At 40.0% G+C, this 22,369-nt stretch overlaps 1 protein-coding gene across 1 annotated transcript in view; it reads left to right on the plus strand.

Annotated features, from left to right (window-relative positions):
• Nucleotides 1–1,711: 1,711 nt before the first annotated feature.
• Nucleotides 1,712–22,369, plus strand: part of pak5 (p21 protein (Cdc42/Rac)-activated kinase 5) — a 52,347-nt gene continuing 31,689 nt past the window's right edge. The window contains exons 1-3 of the mRNA XM_059356198.1: nt 1,712–1,966; nt 10,715–10,938; nt 13,308–13,352. Coding sequence (XP_059212181.1) covers nt 1,912–1,966; nt 10,715–10,938; nt 13,308–13,352 — 324 coding nt within the window. The 5' untranslated portion in view covers nt 1,712–1,911. The remainder of the gene's footprint in view (nt 1,967–10,714; nt 10,939–13,307; nt 13,353–22,369) is intronic.

Genomic DNA, 22,369 nt, shown 5'->3' on the forward strand with positions numbered 1-22,369 from the left:
TTACCATAGTAAATATTTTCCTGATTACTTTATTGTTTGGATAGCTAGTTTCAAATGTTATGCAATACAGCATGATGTTTACTTAGTGAATGATGGTCCCATTTAGAGTAAAATAGACAGTAAAGCACTGTATACTTTCAGACGTGTCTATCTTGTTATTGACAAGTTGCTACAATAGTCCATTGTGCGTTTTCATTTGAGAAGTTTGACCCATATACAGTTTGTTTTAAGCTCATTAAAATGTAGTTAATTGTATATATTTTGGTCACCTAAAAATGTCTTTGTCTGTTCGGTTGTAGTAAAAGACACTTAAGGTGTTGGCTGATCAGTTAAAACATCCAGGGTTTCTTAAAGAGACTTTCCTCATCCCTCTAATGCCAGATCCAGAGTTTTTGGTGCCTAGAATTTCTCATACAAATGTTTCACAGCTCATTTGTGCTGCTATTTGTGGAAGAAAGTGTGCGCTTGTTTGAACGCTCAAAGTGGTTGTTTTTAAAACATATAACAGCCAAGAAATTTAAATCTTATGGACTAGAAGTTAATCATGTTGTCTTCTGTTTCAGTTTGCCACTGAATATTTCACACTATATGAGCTAAAAGCTGCATAACCTCTATAAAGCTATGGCTTTACAGAAAAGCTTCATTGCATTTAACCCCAAGCAACTTTAGTAATTTCAGTGTTCGAAAAAAAGAGAAAAGAAAACATGCCTTTCAAACCTGCTGGCGGGTTATGGGGTTCAAACTGGGCTTCCTGGTCAGGTTTCATTCAGAAAAGCAGATAAATGTGCAGATATGTCAGCTGTTTGCTCTTATTAGTGCTGTTACAGCTGATTCACATTTTTAAACCATCAACTCACATTGACTGGCTTGAAAGAAGGTCAAAAGTTCTTTCTTGTAGTTTGTCAAAATAAACATGTTCAATATTTTATTAAATTGCTTTTTTGTAATTTGGTCCACATTCATGCAGAGGTGTAATTTCCCATGCACCCTCCTCTCCTCACCAACACACACTCTCCCTCCCTCTGTGACAGCCTCGCACTGCTTTGTGTGAGTGTGTGTTTGCCCTCAGCACAGGGCCGTCCCTGGCTGCCACAGCTGAATGTCCCCTCAGCGTCGGCAAATGGCCAGACTCTGTCACAGCCGCTGACTGGGCCAGCTGTTTCTTTCTCTTTCTTCCATCTTATCTCCTCTGTCACACTATCTGTCTCCCTCTCTGTGAAAGAGGCAGTGATAGGGCGCCTGGTGGTGCAGCACTTGACACCAAAGTTGATATCCACACATGCTGGCATCAGTGGGAGACGGTTTTGAATGTGTGTGTGTTTGACAGGGCAGCCGGGACACAAACACCATCCTGTGGATTGTGGGAACACAGAGGACACTTGCGCTCTCTGTTGTTTTTGCCGTGCTTGTGACAGACCGACAAGTGGGAGGAGGACAGTGAAAGTCAAAGGGTGCTCAGTTTGGAACGCGTCTGGTCAAACCCAGTTAGACAAACAATGAAAGTGAAATGGGATGGGTCCGGGCTTAAGCTGTCTGGCCGTGCCCAGGCTGCTGGCGTAGGCACTTTTTTGTGCCCTGTGCATCTCACATGGGGAGTTATCAGAGCGTGCAGGCAGGGACAGTCATACTGTAGCAGCAGCAGCAGCAGGCTAGCCGTAGTAGTAGCAGCTCGCTGGGGGCTGCAGAGGGTCCTGGATTTGACCTGATTCGTCAATTCGATAACTTCACAGAAGTGTCGCTCCTCTGGGGATTCATTGGCTCACAATTCAGCAATCATGGCTCGGGCGGGGGACTCACTGTTTCATGTTTTGTTGAGAGAAAATTGGGGCGCATAATGGATTTACCAGGAGTGCAATTTGACATCAAAGTGCAACATCTGAGGAGGCTCTGATTGTCCCAGTGTGTCTCGCCATGGCTTACCCAGAGCCTTTTGATTGGTTGAAAGAAACTGTCAGTTTTTTGCCAGGTAAGAGCAGCGATTTAATGAGTTTACATACGGGTTGAAATAAAAAGCTTCGGAATAGTAAGATTACAGATATTATCATCAGTTTTAATTTAACATGCCGCAGTTTCCTGATCATCCCAGGTCTGTAAACATGATTTGAATGAGATGTTACAAACTTCTCAGCGTGTTGTAAACACTGTGTGCGGATAATAAAAAAAAGCATCTTCCTCATCTCAAGTTGTTTACTGCTCTACAGATACATCTACGGGGAATGGGAGGTGAAATGCATGTCTGTGTAAACAGTTTTTGAGCCAATTAAATCATCTGAAGGAACAAGGTCTGGAGAGAACAAGTGAATGCAAATGGGACAGAATTGAACAACACACAACAAAGCAGGCCAGGACAAAAGAGGCGAGGGAAACAGAACCAAGACGCGATTGATGAGGAACACATTTTGCCTCATTTTGTGCATTTTTCTGTCACTCAAACCAAGTAAAGCTGCAACTCAAGAACACTGGGGAAAAGGATAAAATCCTGAACAATAATCAGGTTTGGGTTTCATGAAACATTTGACCTTTTAATTAAATTAGGAATTCCTCCTCTTCCCTGTAGCGCCAAAAGAAGCCGAGAACTTTGCCCCTCCCTCAACTTGTTTATCAGAAGGAACTTGTGTCCTTTTCATGTTGCATTTTAAATTATGTATGAAATGTATTTGCATATTTGTGCATGAGTGAGCGCTCTGCATCTCAATGCCAAATTATGCTTTCTAAATTACAATCTAAAGGATAGAAAATTAATGTGGTGTTTGGAAAACACATGCATACGTCATTCTGCCGCAGAGCGTTAGTGTGCACCGGGGAACCAAAAATAGACATACAAACACCAACACACATGCACTGGGACCCTGTTTTGCTATAGCGTGAGGCAGGTTCCAGTGAAAGTGTGTGTGTGTTGAGGTGTTGTTGTACAAGAGGGGAAATGCCTGTGGAGGCTCAGATGGTGACAGATGGTTTGAAGACAAATCAGCCTGGGAGTCAGGATCTCTGCCCTGGGACTAGTCGCCCCTTTAAGTATGTTTGTGTCACTGTGTGTGTGTGTGTGTGTGTGTGTGTGTGTCTTATAAACACTTTACACATATGTGTAGCTATGTGTGGCTGAGCATCTGTGTACAGTTTATTAAACTGTCACTGAGTGGTATTCTAACATTACCATGTGTTGCTGATAGATATTTCGAGGGCTGGGTTATAAATGTTATAATGTAAAGATAACTGATACATAGATTGTGTCACTACAACAAATTTGATCTATTTTATTTTGTTCTAATGTATTTGTAGTTATTATTTGTATGTATTGAATATATGTTAAGTAGATTTTAATAGAAAATGTGTAATGTGGAAGCACAAATCTTTCAAAAATAATTAGGTTTTCATTCATTATTTATCATTATTTATTTATAAAATTATATATATTATTATTTATTATATATTTTTTTCAAATTTGTTTACAACTATTTTTCAATTATATTTTAAGTTCAAGAAAATATTTTTTTTTTTTTCAAAGATCAATAAACGCATGATATTTCTAAAGTCAATGAGTAATCGTATTAAATTGTGGTGATCTTGTTATTTACCAAGCTAAATGTGATTATGATTTATTCCATTATCAAGCAGCCCTTATTTAAAGGACACTTGCATGCAGAGCAAAAGTTAGCTTCACACATCTCAAGAGCCCTTAGAGCTGTGGTTTATGAGTGAATACATATAACACACTCACATATAGACACACCCGCAGTCACAGCTCACTCCAGTCCTAAACGCCGAGAATAATGGAGTTTCATAATCTCTGCCATATATTACCAGGTGCAATTTCTCATCGCAGTGACATTGTTACTCTTTGGCAGAATAACCTTGCAGGCATTAGTGTGAAACTTCACAAAGTGCTTTACAATCTGCCCATAAATTACAGCTCAAGAGGTGCTTATGTGGCAGCCTGGAGGAGTTGTGCAGTGAGTCGTTCCTCTGGCCTCTGCATGGAGCCAGTTCCCAGAGGCCCCTACACTTAAAGCACCTCAGTCCCAACCTGTTTCCACTGTTGTGAGAGGGCAGCTGCTAAAAGCTCCGCAGTAAGTTTGGACTGTGTGAGCGCCTGAACATGCACCTCCATCTGCTGTCTTACATGCATTCAATGGTGTGTATGTGAGTGCTCAATGTGTTGTTGTGTCTCTTAGCAGTTGAGCCTGGCCTAGACGACTTAAGCCCTGCTAGCCTTTAATAATCTCATTCCCAAGACGTACCATCTAGGTCAGGGGTTTCCATCTTCACTGTGCTTACAGACCACAGACAGGGTGAAGGAGGGTGTCCCAAAAACATTTTTGTCAGCCATAAAATTAAAGTTTGATAAAAAAATATCTCTTCTGTCCAGCTCAAGGCAACAGCTCCCCTTACATACTGTTGCCATTACAGCATGGCACAGAAGCAGTGTAGCAGATTTATCACATTTATTAAGTTTTTTAAACACAATGTAAATATAACTTCCTCTCCACATGAATGGATTATTCAGCCAGCTAGGGCACAGGCCCAAGGGTCCAAAGTGGCTGAGCCCACAGGTCTTGATCTGCAAAATGTCACTTGATGACTTCATTTACGAACCATGGCGATAGTTAAAATGACCACAAAGAAACATAAAGCAACTACACTGAGACACAAAAAGACTACTACAAGACACAAAGCAACTACAAAGAGACTCAAAATGACAACAAAGAGACACAAAACAACTACAAAAGCCAAAACGATAAAATCTGTAGCTATTGTAGGAGAGGTGCTGGGCCCTTTTGCATTTCTGGGCCCCGGGGCCCATTGTCTTGTAATCCGCCCATGCCTCTCCACTTCAAATCTGGTTTTAAGTTGGATGTGGCATTATGGGATGTGTTTTTGTTTCTGTTTGTACATTGCTCTAAGGTAACAAGGGCTTCAGCTACCGCATGTGTCAGCTGATGATTCAGTGCAAGGCTGCGCGATCAGGCCCAGTTTAGTCACTGTGTGTTCCAATGCGGTGACTGCAGAAGGCAACTTTGCAGTCGATATTTACAAAATATTTGAGCAGCGCCTTCTGTCAGACTGTTCCTCTCCCAGGAGCTGTTGTTCAGCTTCATCCTTGACGTTGTCTTTATTGACTTTGTTTGGGAATGTCATTTCTAATCAGCATGATATCTACTGTACATGTCAGTGTTTCATCTTGCAGAAGCCACTTTGTGTTCATGCACTAAAAATAGTAACAAGGTCAGAAACCTTGGGTCGATTCGTGGAGGTTTAGGTGGACATCAGCCAAAAGTAGAAGGGGCTGCTGACTTGTCCGCATTGCATACGAGATTTGTAGCTCAGCATAAAATGGAAAAGATTAGAGCTAAGGAAGGATTGTAAGGCTTTTGTTTCTGCTGGTTTTCTAAGGGGGATACCTGCGGAGGGTATTGAAGTCATGTGTGTTTGTGAATCAGGCCATGTGATGGACCAGGAGAAAGAGCAATCATGTGTTTCTTTAACGTCTTACCTCTCTGATGCTTCCACTAATTTGTCTTAAAGAAGCAAGCCTGTCTTTTTCCATGTTTAAGTCAGATTCCCAACATGTCCCCATACAAGGGGTGGGCAATATGAGCTGAAGTCAATATCACGAGTAATTGAACATTTACCTCGATTAAGATTAATGAGCGATGATTTCGTTTTTTGCCCTCATAGTTCACTGACATGGTCTCTACTGTAAATATGCTCAACTATGAAAGCTGCGAAATTTTTTCTAATGAAAGAGTGCAAATCTTTGTGAATCTATAGAAATGAAGGAAACACACACAGATGAACTATTGTCGTTATTTATTGAATATTTCTAACTGTTTTTTCATGTTCAAGTTCTTCTTCATGTTGCTTGCATCTAGCAAATTGGTCGAAAGTAATAAAAATCATGATCATGGGCAACATAACGTCAGTTAGCGGTTTTGAATGTTGGTTTCCATTAATTTTCAATTAATTGCCAAGCAACCTACCTACCTCATACCTATATGAAAGCATAGGTTTGTCAATGACTCTCAAAGTGACATGTGTAACTGTTCTATTTAACATTGTGAAACTCATAGTTTTGTCACAGCTTTAAACACATGGACATCATGGTCATGTGACTGTTTTGGGATGTTAAGACAACATAAGCAAGGTTAGATTAAAGAAAACAGCGTTGGGGCGTCATTACGTGGCATTACGTCATTTAACGTAACAATTTCATTTAACCATGTAACAAAACCAACTGTTAAGTTAAAACAACTCCATGTCCTGTGTCGTTTGCCCTAACCACCACCCCTCATCTCACTTCCTGTTTTCCATAGTTCACTAGAGGTCGCCACCTAACTACAAACCTATGGGTCATAATTAGCTGCTTGCAAAGACAGTCTATATGGACATTTTTAGGTGAGCAAATGACTATTTTCTGCCTCACTTTTTGGTGCAAGGAATAATTTTGATTTTGTAATATTTTGCTGAATTGTTCAAATTTTCACAAATACTTTTTTGGGTGACACACTCACTAAAATTCAGTCTTTTCACTGTCAAAACTTCTGCATTCGTAAATCTTTGGAATTGTATTTTTTGTTATCAAATTTCTTTTTTATCCAAGGACAAATTTTCCTTGCTGGAGACAACTTGTTTGTTGCGCCTTGTTGAGTTGGTTAGCATGATAGGTGCCCTGTGCAATTTCTAAATTGACTAAAAACATTCTATTGAGACATTTGGTTCCCAATCATCATTTCTCTGCATCGCTCTGCTTGTCTCAGAACTTTTTCCTCCTTTGAAATACTCTGACTGAAACTGATATGGCACAAAAGTTGTTAAGTGGAAAGTGTAATTTTCTTAATCTTCTCAGCTTATCATCATGATATTGACTGTCTGACATTTCCTTTTGAAAGCATCACTAATTTGCAGAGTTACTTATTTGCTAAATAATTTGTGCTTACTAACTGCCAGCACTTCCATCCCCTCTTGAATAATAGCAGTCATCTGAGTTTAACCTAGAATAATTTTACTTTTTTTTACTCTGAACAAGACAGAATCATATTCATAGACCATTCAATTACAATAACTTTCGAACTGAGTAATCAAACACCATAAGCTTATAAATGCAGTGCTACAGTTGTATGTGGCAGCTGATGAAGCTCTGTTGTTAGACCTTCACTTTAGCACCTGAATGCACCACCAGGAACTCATAAATCACTGTGCATTTAAACTGATAAATTGGGAAATGGTTGTCAGTAATAGATGTTTTGCAAAAGACTGGTATGGCCCTTTAAATATGAAAGTGAATGGGGTCATACAAAAGTTGCATAAATAAAGCTTCTCTATTTTCTCAAGTTAAAAGTTGAAATTAAATATTGTAGTCAATAATATAATAATAATAATATCATCAATGTTTTGCACACTTGAATTTAGATTAAAGTGTGCAAAGCATTGATTGTTGTTCACATTTTTAAACCACTTGCTTTTCATTTATACATAAACTGTATCTATCTTCTATTTTACTGAAAAAAGATGGCATATTTATACTCATATTGTTGCAATACATTTTCTGTCTTTACAGTGTAAAGCAAAGCTGACAGTGAGTGCAGAGTAAATAACAGAGTTGTGTAAACATGCCTGTGGCACAAGGTTTCTATCTATGACTTAACACCTTTTTGATCCAGTATTGAGCTTTCTAAAGGCACCACTGTGCTGCATAATAATCTGTTGTGCTATGATTTTGCTGCACAAAGGCCTTCAGCCTTCTCAGCTTCCATCCTCTCACGGTGACTCTTCACATTTTTGTCTCTGTTAATTTTGCTATATCTCTTTAACTTTCCCACCATGCTCTGCTTCTGTTCTTATTTTCGGCCTCCACCCATTCTCTCTCTCTCTCTCTCTCTCTCTCTCTCTCTATCTCTCTCTTTCTCTCTCTCTCTCATAAATCTATCTCTCCATCTTTCCTGATTGAGGCCACTAATTTGGTCTGTCTGGCTCTCCTGCAGGGCAGCAAAGGAAACGATTGAGACAGATTTACATGATTACATTTTTTTACTTTGTTTGTTTGAAGTAACATTTAGAAATAGACTCTCTGGTGACTTCTGTTTTTGCATCTACTCAGGATGTACTGCTATGTCAAAACAGTTAATCATTAAACTAAAACCAATTAGGCGCACTCACTTCATTTAACCTCCCAACACAACAGCATGTTTTTACTGTCTTATTCAACAATTGACCTTTCACTGAATCTTCTGCTAATCCTCACATACATATAAAATACATATTTATGTCACATATTTAAGTGGTGTACATGGGGCTTCAAAAACTCTGGATCTAAAGATGTCTGATAATGGTGACATTTTTTTTTGTCTTTCCTAAATCCAAAAAGTCAAACAGAACATGTCGGGAACAGATAAATCAGCATGTTCATTTGCTCTAGCTATTAGCATGCCCAGCTAGTGTAATTAGCTTACTACCTACAGTAGTAAGCTAGTATTACTTCCAAAGGCAAGGGGCATATCATTTGTTTACTTTATTACTTTTTGGAAGTTACAGGTTATGTTGTTAGAAAAAAAAAACCTGTTCAGGAGTGGAACATAAGCTGTGTGTTAGGCAAGATGCTAGTAAATTAGAATTTGAGCTAATGCTAGCAGCTCTTTAATTGGTTTTGGGGAGTTTGTACAGGAAGTCTGAAAATTAAAATAACAGGAGAATCTGGAAGTAAAATACTAAGGCTAACGAGCGCTACACTGAAATATATCCTGTCCTCTAAAGTTAACTTACACAGATTGTCAGTTGGTGAGGATGCTGACTTTTTTACTTCTACTGTTAGCTAAGCAAATTATATTAGCATTATTTTATACTAATGGCCATCATTTGCCACCATATTTGGGACCTTTTTACAGGGTTCTTGTTTTAAAAAAGAATTAGTTGGAAACCTTGAATATTCATCTGGTTTCAACCAACTACCTATGTTAGCATTAGTATAAGCTTATGTCAGCTAGCTACAGCTGCTAGCATACAGTTGTCATATCAGCCAACAAAATCGATTGTCAGCCAAATAAAAAGCCTACTTTTGTTTACGTACACTGTGCCAGCCAGTGAATATATATATATATATATATATATATATATATATATATATATATATATATATATATTTCCAAATACATACATTCTACACTGTAAATACTCAAGTGAGACTTTCCTATATGTTTGCTTCAGTGAAGGTTTCTGGCTTGTTTTGTGCACAATGCAAATGCACTACACACATGTAAATAAATATGTGTTTAGTATGGACTGGCACAGCAAACTTTATGTGTGCTAAAGCCATAACAGAGGGAGGAAGAGAAAATAAGAAGGGGGGGAGGGGGGAAGAAGGATGACTTTGTTTTCCTCTGAGGACAATGCCTCCTAGAAAGAAACAACACAATAGAGCCTATTCACGGCCACACCAACAACATCATGACATTTTGTTCCTATGACTGGACATCATGCTTCCGCCCAAACCATCTATGCCACAGTGGGATTTCCAAACAGATCCTCTTGGAAGTGGTGTAAAGAAGCAGCTGCTGTGGCTTCTCCCTTTATCTAAATCACCATCAAACCTTACATAAAACCCCTCACAATCCTAACTTGGCATTCTTCTTCTCTTTGCTTCAGTGCATCCGTTTTTTTTTTCTTGTTTATGTTACATAACCAAAGTGGACACTTGGTTTTCTTGCATGTTTGGAAATTTTTGCTTGTTCTTTCCTTGTTTGTATCCTGGAGCATTAGGAGGCTGAGCCTAGCATGCTACAGAGCAGCAGAGTACATAATGGCACAGTACAATATAAAAGATTCAGTTTAAAACCGGTAGTTACAGCCAGTCAGTCTGATGTATGTGGGATAATTCTACTGTGCAGCTTGCATGCATGGCAAGCAAAACCTAATTGATTGTTTTACTTCAGACTTATAATAACTAGGGTGATTATGAGTTTAATGATCTTTCATATGCTTTGCTGTTATATAAAAGTGTTAATACCTTTATGCTGTATATACACATTCACCATAGTGTGCCATCGGTAAGGCACAATGAGCAGGATTGAAAGGCTGCTAAGAGATGGTTGGTGAAAGCTACTGTAAGATCCTCAGGCATTTTAGACAACTTCAAGTGTTGCTGCACACCAAATCTCTATAAATTATTCTTTACTTTTACCCAAATAAACAACTTTCATGGAGCTATTTCAGGTTTGTACAATAACTCAAACTTTTTTATTTTTTTGTGGCACATTTATCAACTCCATCAGCTGCACTCCCCATATTGTGGAAGGATCATTAATCAAAACCTGAACAGTTCATTCCAATTCAATGTCAAAACGTTGATATGTATTTGCTCGTGCTCTGGTGTGTGCAACAAAACATATGATGCATGCATTGTGGTTTATTGGATTTTCAGAAAATGAGTGCACATTTGATATTGCTGTGATGCAAACAAGATTAATAACACACTCTGCATCCACTCAACCTGATGTAGTGTCACACCTCCCATATACAGTTTGATATAAGTGAACACATTCAAGGTTATTGTGCTAAATCCTCTGAAAAGGCAAGAGTCTGTGCTGCCTTTCAAAATAAGAGTTTTCCTCCTATCCACATTACAGGCAATGTGCAGTCATGGGTTTTATCTCGTCAATCAATCAATCAATCAATGCTGCAGTTATAATATTAATCTACAGCTTTCTTCTTTGTCTGTTTCCAGGTTTGCCAGGGTTTTCCAGCATGTTTGGGAAGAAGAAGAAACGGCTGGAGATCTCAGCTCCGTCTAACTTTGAGCACCGGGTCCACACAGGCTTTGACCCACGGGAGCAGAAGTTCACCGGGCTGCCACAGCAATGGCAGAGCCTCCTGGCGGACACTGCCAACCGTCCCAAGCCCATGGTGGACCCCTCCTACATCACCCCCATTCAGCTGGCACCAATGAAGGTAGAGTGTGAATGGACAGAGGGCATCAAGTCTGAGCTCTGGGGACAAATCATTATAATTTTCTGTCTTATTGCTCACCCCACCTTTCTTCCATCTTTGCAACTCTCTTGCTCTTCTTTCTTCTCCCAAGCTTTCACCCACACCCCTGTGCCCTCTCCGTCTATATGAACTTATATCTGTGTATTCCCTTTTTTCACCACTGTTCCTTTTACTTTTCTATCTTTGCCTTCTCCCTCTGTAAAGCTATGTTTCACTTCAATGTCGCTGTTTTGTCACCACTCCATCCTCCACTTGTTACACTGTGTTGTCTTTCTTCTGAGACAAAATAGATCATTCTTCAGTGCCATCTGGCCACTTCACACTATTCAAATTGCTGTAGTATATGAAATTATACACCTATTTTTGTATTGTATATTTCTTTAAACCTGTATTAAGCAATTTTGTGATACTAAGTAAGACTGAATGGCTCCCTTGTGGTGTCAAACCAATTAAAAATTAAAGCCAAACTATATAACCTTTAATAGAAGAAAAAACGAAATCTTCCATTTACAGATTAAACGTTGAATTCATAAGTAATAAAATTAACCCTCAGTTTAGAGCACTCAGGGATTTAGTTGCTATAGTTTTAGTTTGTCTGTTACTGTATGAGTTTTGCTAAACTGTGTTCACCTAAAGAAATTAGGATTTGATTAAGAATATATTCACACATTAACATTACGTCAGATATAAAAATAATCTAAAATCTAAAAGTAATTGATACATGGTGGAAATAAATAGCTAAATGTAATGAGCAACAGTCCAAATGATTAGTTAATGGTACTAAATAAGTTATTCATTCATTCATTCATTCATTCATTTATTATCCTTAACCGCTTATCCCCATACTGGAGCTGATCCCAGCTGACATTGGGTGAGAGGCGGGGTTCACCCTGGACAGGTCGCCAGACTATCACAGGGCTTAAATAAATTATAAATTATTGAAATAGTTAAAAGTTAGGAATAAATTTAATTAGTTTGCTGACAGTACTGCGTATACAGTTTGATAAGATTAAAATATTGGACAAACTGTTTATATGGTGAGCTGAAAGCAATGGATAAACATTTAAATAGTGGTCATGGATAAATCATTGAAACATTCAGCCTTACTTCAAGTTGTGGTAGTTGTAAAATTGCTGACCAACACAACCTGAATATTGACACTTCAGTTGTATGAAAATAGTAGTAATAAACAACACACAATGCCAGATCATCCGACATTGCTTAGGGGTGCTTTAGACAAAAAAGCCTAAGAACTACTGCCCTACAAAACTTCTGAATAACTTTTCTGTTTGAAGAAATACCAAAAGCTGACCAAAATGATACAAAATCATTTTTTAGCAGTTAAGATCAAACCATAGGCAAGAGAATATGACCTAGATATTTTTGACAGACTTATGAAGCACTTTCTGGTGGACAGAAACATGACTTGCTGTAAATATAAGTAGATACACCCCCCCTGCTGGTCATCAATTGCTTAATACAGCTTTAAAGACAGCACCTCATTTGACTTTTCCATTAGATAATGTCACAATCTGATAAAACCCAAATGCAAACTGATGTTTCTTCTTCATTCGGCTGTGTGATGTCTCCTTCTAACTTCCCCTGTGATTGCGTGTCTCCCCTTGTCTCTGAACCTTCTGAGTGTCTCCTCTGATGTGTTGTTGTTCATTGGTTCTTCTTAACGTATCACATCAACACATTTGATCCACTGAACAAGGTCTTTAGCTAATTACAGACATTTACACACCAAACTGTTTTAATAAAAATGCTCCTTAGTCTTTCTGTGCACCTTTCTCTGGGTTGTAGCAGAACATATGATTAGTTTGAGGCCCTTCTCTTGCATACTGGAGGTACTGGAGGTTGTTTTAAGCCTCGTGGGTCTTCACAGAGGCACTGCTTAAAATGTGGTGTTTATATTTTTCATTGTGCTGTCTGTGGTCCCATCATACTGCATGTGTGACCCACTGCCCTTCAGCTTTGAAATCTAGGAGCCTTTCCTGTGTGTGTTACAGCACCTGCTTACACCATTTTTGTTGACCTTGATATTACTTAACACTTAACACTTGCCCCACAAACATGTTGAAGTTGACAGAAAGCACTGCAGCACTTTTAGGAAATCTAAAACATTAAGAGTAAAAGCACCATTGTGAGTATTTACCATCAAGCTAACTTGTATATTAGTCTCTGAGGAACCACTTACAGGTCCTGCTGACAGGAAAATACTTGATCAGACATCCACATAAGTCCTGTAAGAGAGAACAGCAATATGCCACAGGAGATATCTCTGAAGAGGGGGAAACAAGAAAATAATTCTCTTGCTCTCTTCACAGATATCTCCCAAGAAAGTCCGGTCATCCGAAACGCCGTTGCCCAAAGTATGACTTCCTCTTCCCTTCTGTTTTTAACCCCCTTTTTTTTTGTTGGTCGCTATCACACAGTCACAACTCCGCTGTTTTGTTTCCACATCTCTCCTCCGCTGCCTGCTGCCATGCATTCAGGTGGAGGTGGTGTGTCAGCAGGAACAGGGAGAAACACTGAGAATGACTCCACACATGACATAACTACATTGCTCTGCCAAGTCTTTTCTTAGGCCTCATCTCTCCACTCTCCTTTTGTTTCATTCGCATGAGCCTCCCCAGAAATGACAAGATTAACTGTAGCGGCATGTTCCCTTGTTTCTCCCCTTGCTATGAAGCGCCATTGATAATGATGATGATAATCATAATGACGATAATGATGATGGTGATGATGATGGGTGCTGAGATGTGAAGTGCATGTTGCCATGACAGCTGATTCTGCTCCGCTGTAGGCCACCACTCTGTAGAAAATAGGTCAGAAAGGGTTTGCATGTGGACCCTTTCTTTGACCCACCTCTTGATCCGACCCAAACCAGCCTAATCAGGCTCTCTCCTCTCCTCTCCTCTCCTCTCCTCTCCTCTCCTCTCCTCTCCTCTCCTCTCCTCTCCTCTCCTCTCCTCTCCTCTCCTCTCCTCTCCTCTCCCAGTATTAAATTTTAATATTGTTTCTGCGTCTGAAATAATAATAGTAATAATTATATAACAATACATTCAACTTGTATTGAGCTTTTCTAGGTATCCAAAGATACTTTACATCAACAACAACAAAAACAAGCAGTATGCAAATGAATTAGTCTGAATGAAGGTACAAGAAGAACAATTTGCCAGCGGATCTATGTAGTTAAAAAAAAATAGGTCACAAAACAGGTCACTCAAGTCAAGATTTGAGAGTGCATTGACATACTTGTAACTGCAAATCAAGTTTTTAGAGTAAAATTATGGGTTTTTTTTCTCTGGCTGTTTTGGCAGTTTATGAGCACTTAGCAAAGTCACAAGGTGCTTGCCAGCAGTTTCTAATTAACAGGCTTAAATAAGACATGCCTATACTTGTCATGCGTTTTATTGCTTAAATATTAATAGAACAGACTGTCATCCCCCCAAAAACGACCCCATGGGTTGTCTGTACATGTAGCTGACAGCCATTTTACACCAGGTGCAGATTTTCATCTGAAAAAGTTGCATGGAAAAGTATGAAAAAGTATTTGTTTGGTTCTAAGGAATGCTTGCACACAGCTGCAGAACATTTTTACAGGGGAAAATAATTCAGATGGACCTCGATTTCAGCAGATTTCCACCTGCAGAAAGATATGTTTGACCAATGCAATCCTGGGTTCCAACTGATGTCATACCTCCTGGTTGGAGGTCATAGGTAGCCTGCTTGCTGTCAAAAGCAAAGCAGCACAGTAGCATGGACCGCTGCAGGAGGAAGGTTTCAGGTTAGGGGCAAGGGGAATGCTGGCGGTGAGCCGAGGGGGCAACAGAACCAGGTTTAACTGCCTAGGCAAAAGAAATACACAAGTTAAGTAACAAAGTAACTAACTGTGACCATTTCACAAACATTAACCATGTGTTAAAACTTGTTGTAAAAGAACTTATAATTAAGTTCAGCCAGCCTCCCCTGGAGAAAAAGAAATCCCACATGGATCAGGCTCTGGTAGAAATCTTTTAGACAAATAAAAAAGCTCATCACAGACTGCTGTGGAAAGAAGTTTGATGTTACTTAGAAGTCGGGGTCACTTCACTCCCACGTCAAATCCAAAGGATTTGCATCGCTCGCTATCAGAGTGTGCATGCAAAGAATACAAACTAACACATTTGTGTGGAAGTCGTGTGTGAGTGCACTAGTTTGACGAAGCAGATGAAGAAAATCCTATTTGCTCAAAGTTAGTGACACCGATGGCCTCGCCTTCAGTCCAAACCTGTTCTGTGCTTACACATTCATCTCCTGATACTCAAGATTATTACTCCCATGTTTGTCGAGTTTTTAGCGTTTAATTGTTTGTCTTTTGTTTGTGTGTGTGTGTGTGTGTGTGTGTGTGTGTGTGACCCTGACTCCCAAGGTGGGCCGTGTTATTTATAGGTTCTCACCCATGGCCTGATATCCTTCCCCCCTGGTTGCCCTGACACTTGATTGACACAAGGCTTCCTCTGCTTGGCAGACTCCCCCAGCTCTGTCTACTAAGTGTGTGTGTGTGTGTATCTGTGTGCACACCAGGTGGGCATGGATGAAGCGGTCTCAAGTCTGGCAGACCATCAATGCTGTCCTCACCGAAACAGTACAGAGATACAGAGTACAGTAAAAGGTCAACAAATGGCGTCTGCATGCGTGCACATGTGTACATTTGTCTGTCTGCGTGCAGGCAGATTGTGTGTGCGTGGTCATAATGCCCAAATAACTACTACCTCTGCCCTCTGGCTTGTGCGCTCATCGTTTATTCACAAGGCTTGTAGCCTTGTTGTCAGACTGCTCATCTCAGCTGAGCATTAGTATTGCTTAAAGCCTTGGCTCTCATCTCTTTTCTCCCCCCTCCTCCCCCACCAGCCCTCAGCACACATGCTAATCCAGAAGTATAGGCTAACACCATGCCCTAACAGCATTTTCATGTTTTAAACATTGTGCTCTTAAAGCTTCTGCAGTCTGACAATTTGAAGTGTGTGGTGGTGCATGAGTAAGTGTGCTATAACTACCTCCGTGCAGAAAGTCTTGTTTTTTTATGTTGTGTTTCTTGTTTTGATGCAGATAGTTCTCATATGTGTGTATGTGTGGGTGTGTAGGAGGGTTGTTGTGTGACACGAGGTTACATGTGTGTTAATGTGTTGCATTCATTAGCACAAGCAGGGGCATTGCCGTGGCTATTATTAATGGCGGTCTCATGTTGCACCTTGACTTTGACACCCTCAAATTGCCGCCTCCTATGGAGCTGAGGAGGTAATTTACCATGATGGTGTGTGTGTGTGTGTGTGTGTGTGTGTGTGTGTGTGTGTGTGTGTGTGTGTGTCGTAGGAATGTGTAAGTACAGTGTGTGTTTGCATGCGTTTGTGAGGGTGAGTGCTTGGGCCTGCTAATGCTATCTCCTTGTTCCTGTTGTCTCATGTTTTCTCAACCGTGGGCCAGTATAAGATGTCTGAGAATGACCTGTGTAGGAAAGGTGAAACTTGTAAAAGCAAAGAAGTTTGGTGCAAACAGATTCTTCAGTCGGTGGTTGTGTTTCTACTGCGTCACCTGCCTCAGTTGGCACTTTGCTAGTTCAGTTTACAGGAAACTACTTTTCTCTACTTGAGTCTTATGAATTACTTTACATTTGGGTCTTTTAAAAGGTGTAAAAGATGTCGGCACAGCCAACACTGCAGTCAATTAGTAGTGAAGTAGTAGACTCCATAATGTATCAAAGCCATAACAACCTGACAATATAACTATGAAATAATAAAGTGCTCAAGAAAGAAGCAGGAAGATGTACTGTACCTGCAGTGAATTATCAACATCATTGTTATAATGGGATTCTATGAAACAACAGCAGTAAAGTTTATATCCTTCACACAAGGTCAGAGCACTGGCAGATCGACTTTGGCAACTCTCACAGGAAGACAGTAATATACTGAGTTCAGCAGTGTGGGGAAGAATACCTTTGAAATGTAATAGATAGTGGATTACAAGCATGTGATAAGTAATGTTACTATTTTACCCTGTTATGGTCAACCGTCCATTCCAATGGGCATGGCTTTTCTAGGATGTCTAGATTTATAATTACAGTCATCTAGCTCTACCCAAATGCACAAACATATTTCACTGGATGTCTATAAGCCAATCATAATGTTCTGTATCATCTAAAGTGGACTGCAGTAGAAACACAAGGAGGCAGAGTAAGGCACATTTTAATCCATCAATCATTTTGTTGGCATGGTTGGCTGGTTGCAGGCATGGCAGACGCAGGTACCTTAAAGCAATGTGCAGTGATTTGATTGGAAGACAAGAGACCATGCAAATTCACATGAGAAACAATCAAAATCAACACTCAGAATTCTTACAGAATTGGGGTGGAGTCCTCGCTGCGGTGGAGCCGGGTTCGAATCCGGCCTGAGCTCCCTTTGCCGCATGTCCTCCCCTCTGTCACCCCCTTTCTATCTGTCTCTCGCTTTCAATAAAGCATGTAAAATGCCCAAAAAATAATCTTTAAAAAAAAAAAAAAAAAGAATTCCTACAGAATTCCAGTGTATACTGCAAAATGAATGGAGTCTGACAAAATTGCACTCAGATTTGTCCCCACGACTCTGCTGACGTCCTGTTGTCCAGAAATATGCCAAAAGAAGGAAGGAAAGCAACAGGATGGATGTTATTTTATACATATAAGCTTTTTACCAGGAAGGATATATTCAAATGTTACCCCTTATGATTTTTAATACCGTAAACTTTCTCAGTAAGTTATTAACAGAACAGATTACAATTTTATTAAGTTTGAAATTGAATTACGCAGTTCTGATAGATGTAACTTACTCCTCAACGTTCAAGTGAAGATATGGCAAGAAGTAGTAGCAACTAATAGAGTTATAGCAAAAATCAATCTGTACACATGCATTTTGCTGTCAGTGTGCTGCAGAAAGAGTAAAGCTAAATGAGAACTGCTCCTTCATTTCCACTTTTACCCCTTAGCATGTTTTATTCTAAAGCAATTTAAATTATTTGTCTTGATTCCAGGGTTATCAAACAGCCCTCAAGGCATGAACATCAGCATCAGTAAGCCAGTTAGAGAGAAAAGAGGAAAAAAAAAACTTTTCAGGATTTTAAGACAAATCATGATTCCTGAGACTAACTTAAAGATTATTCTTCTTAATTCTATGCTGGCTGCAGAGGAGAGATTTTCACATTCACAGATAATAAGTGAACCTGGAGGGATCACAGGATTAATATATGCGCATCATGTTTTAAAGGTGGATATTTCTCTTTAATGCCCCCTTCTCTTCTTAAAATAACATGCTCCTCCCCTGAATGAAGATCAAATCTCCTCCTTGAATCTTCTAAAATCTTATTCCTCTGATTATTCCTCCTGTCTTTGACAGCAGTACATCACAGCACTGACTGCTTTTTTTCTAAAAAAAAAAAAAAATCTTAGAGTGGTTTGTATTGCCACCATAGGTCGGATATTTTCAGCTTGAATTATGTGTCATTTCACACTTAATAATGGTTATTTCCATCTCACTGCTTGTAGGTGGGAAGTTAATATGTAGTTAAATGGCTTGAGTTGATCCACAGGTTTTCCACAAGTGGGAATTTGAAACCAGGCATATGAGAGTGATATAGACACTATGCATACAGGGATGTTAAATCTGTCTGCATTTAGATTATGAGACTGTTTTCTGATTCTTAGTGAAGGTCAGTGATGTTGGTATTAAGGGTACTATTGTAAATTAAGTTTATCTGCTGGCTGCCATGAGTTTTTTGTACTATAATGCTGCAGGATGTTTGAGAAATAAAAAAAATTGAACTGAAAACATTGTGGTACTTAGGCATAACTGGGTGTTTGTGTAAAGATGTGGTGAGTGAGTATGGCGTGCTGGGTGTAAACATCCCAACCAACAGGTCCATGCATATAAATCAGATGTGTGCATAACATTATTCTCCGTTATAAAAGCTTAGAGGTCAAATCTAGCCTTCAATAGAAACCTTTAGATACATAAATCCATGTATTTCAGTAGTTATTCTACAATGAAGATATACTTTCCCCCCTCCTGCCTGCCTTGTCTTTCTCTTGTTTGTGATTTCTTGCATTTCCCAAAATGACTGCTGACAACCTCCAGAGTACATGCCTAAACTTCTTGCATTGAGCTGCGGGTTACATGTGCTGTAGGTAGTGTAGGTGGAGAGAGCTCGCTGGTATTTTGGGTAGCTGAACATCTCTGTGCTGTCAAAACCATTATAGCTGCACTGAAAATATCTCATCCTTACATCACATTGGAAGAAGAAATAATGCAGCAAAATGTGTCCAGAATTGCGAGGTATACTGCCAGAAGCTGTCATGTCTAAATAAGCAGTGTTGATTTCGGGTTTATGGTTGATTTGTTCATTTTAGTTTTCTTTGGAGAACTGTTGAGCATTGTAGGTGTATACTTTTTAGTGTTGTAGAAATTAAATTGTGACAGTTTTGCTGTCAGATAACAGTAAATACATACACAGTCTTCTTTAATGTCATTCATCCACAAAAGTCATATTTCACGGACTTTTAAAGTAGGGTAGCCAGCATAATGTAATTCCAACATTCTGAGATGTCAGAAAAGCAACAATAAAACAATAGAAAATCCTTGTGTTATCCTGAAGTCACCAGGCGGAACAATTTCCTTTCCTTCAAGTAAAATAAACAGAGATCATGGTGCATTCAGGTGCACTTCATAAACTCTGAGAATCTCAACCTGTTGTTGTAAAGTACCCTTCTAAGATTAATTGGCTTTTCTTTTTTGTTGTTGTTGTTTGATCAAATATGTTATTGTTTTAATTAATTATTTAAATTGAGCATATGATTTTAATGTGGTACATCCCAAAAAATATGGCAGTTATGTCACACTAGATACCATGTAGCTTTTTTAAAGAAAATGCAAATGACAAAGTTTGGGAAGAAAACATTTCATGAAATTTATGAATCAGGAGTTGATAGTCTAACAGTGGCATAGCTTCAGAACTGGGGAAAAAAGTTTAAATTGAAAACTGAATGGAGCTGTGACAATAAAATTTAAATCAAATTATACCATGGATTTGGGGAATCATGACTAATATAACTGTATTGGCATCACAATCAAGATGAAACATGTGCATGATCTCATCTGGTGAAAGGGCCACAGACAGCAAAGGGAGAGAGGAATGCTGCAGGAGGAGGGCTCTATTTCCACATTCTGATGTTTGTCTTGCATTTCCAGAAACCTGCATGTTGCAGCTTTAAATGGCACTAAGTCAGACATTTACAGTGTGTGACAGTGAGACAAAGAACTGATCTGGCACAGTGAGTGTATAAGGCACGTGACAATGGGCATGACATGCAGGGTGATAACTGGTACAGCTCTACTGTAAATGTCAGTGGGTCAGTGATGGCAGCCGCCCACCTCCCCCCCAACCAGCTTTGGCAGGTGACCGAGGAGGAAACCCGATCATTCTGGGTCTCAGAGGGTTGCTGCTGTGGGTGCAGACGGCCAGACTCCCAGTTCTTCCGGGGCTGGATGCAGCTGCTGCCCGGCATAGTGACTTATTATGGCAGGGGGGCGAGGAGCGGCGGAGATCGGGGCCGGAGCGAGCAGAAGAGAGACGGGGAAGCTGAGGCAGCTGGTGGGAGCGGTGAAGACTGAGGAGGCGGTGGTGTTCAAACCCCAGGCACAGACGATTCATAAACAGTCACAGGTGGGGTGTTCGGCTGTTTCTGTTTCTGGTGAGCCAAAACTGCATGCTGGTATGCTGGCTATGCAGATTTGTCTGTGCAACAGGTCTCAGCTCTCACTGCCAGCACTTCCCAGCACTTCCAGTAGTGTAAACATATTAGAACAAACAGTGATGTTGCAGGTAAGAAAAGCAGCTGTTCCATTCAGTATTTATTCTGTCGTTTTGTGCTGACAACAGGGATCTGGTGTTTCCAGGGTCGCATATTTGTCCCTATTTCTGTTGCATTCTTAACACTGAAGCGTGACACACCATGAATTATAGCTTTACAGGTTGTTTTCTCATGTTTCTGGAGAGAGGGCAGGTTTGTGCTCTGCATGGCATGAGTTATTTTTGTACCTTTGCTGGGTTTGCTGTATGTATACATATTGAAACAGAGCTTAGACAGATAGTGTTTCTGATTTAACAGGGTCACCCAGTCCTTGCTCCAGGGGCAGAAATGCAAACCTGTGTCTTTATCGAAATAGGGAGAAGTGGACTATTATGGGTGTTACACGTGTAAGCAGGGGAGTTGCTAATTTGAGGAAGCATTTTATTGCAGTGTATATTAATGGTATTGGGTGAGCTCCAAGGCAGTGGAGTGTTCAGACTGAGAATGAATGAGGTCCAGACAAGTGCTTAGATGTGGAGCAGGTCCAGAATCACTAACATGTCCACTTGTTACAAGCTCTTGTAACCCAAAAGCCTGTCCAATTTTTAAACTATTTTTGGGGTGGATGTTTTGAAAGAACATGAAATAAAAAAGGCCTCCTCCATCACTCTATAGACACACACACACACACACACACACACACACACACACACACACACACACACACACACACACACACACACACACACACACATACACACATAGTATTTCTTTGCTCCAGATCTGCCACTTGCACTCTAGCCTGTCATGCACAATGACTTTAGCATTCATTCAACTTCGTAATGGAGAGAAGAAAGTTGGGTCGCTTGTGATCGATATGCGTTTAATTTCAAGTTTGATTTGAATTTGACTCAGTATGTATCACAATCCATCTTACATTGATTTAGGATTAAATTGGTCAAAGCAGAAATAGACTTGAAGGAAAATAACTCCTGATTGATGCATGTCTGCGCAGCCATGCACCCTCATGCACACACAAACAGATAGAGAGAGCATCTGTCTTTCTTGGCACTGAGCTGAAGTGGATGGCATTGATTTAGACCTCTCTCATTCCTTCCTCCACTCTGCTCCTCCTCCTCTTGCTTTCTCACTTTGTCTTCTCTCGCGGCTGCCATTCACAGTCACACTCTGCAAATCACCTCTCACGGAGGCTTCGGAGCCACAGTCAGCGGGGGAATTTTGGCTTTCAGCAGCGTGAGCCGTTCTTTGCCAGGGCAGCTCAAAATGTCCTGGCTAACAACCATCCTTCAGTGTCTGAATGTGGGTTTTTTGGAAAGACATTTAGGCTGTGAATTTTAAAAAGGGAAGGATTGTTGCAAGAAAAACTGATTTGAGAAGACTAGTGTGTCATACTATCAAATCTGCAAGTTTGCAGTGAACTGGAAGTGCTCTCTAGTGTCTGATCTACTTGAACACTGTGTGTCTTCTGGAGTTAGAAGAAATGTGCTTCTTCTTTGTGGATATTTGCAT

This window comes from Centropristis striata, chromosome 18 (genome assembly GCF_030273125.1).
Source record: "Centropristis striata isolate RG_2023a ecotype Rhode Island chromosome 18, C.striata_1.0, whole genome shotgun sequence".
NCBI lineage: Eukaryota > Metazoa > Chordata > Actinopteri > Perciformes > Serranidae > Centropristis > Centropristis striata.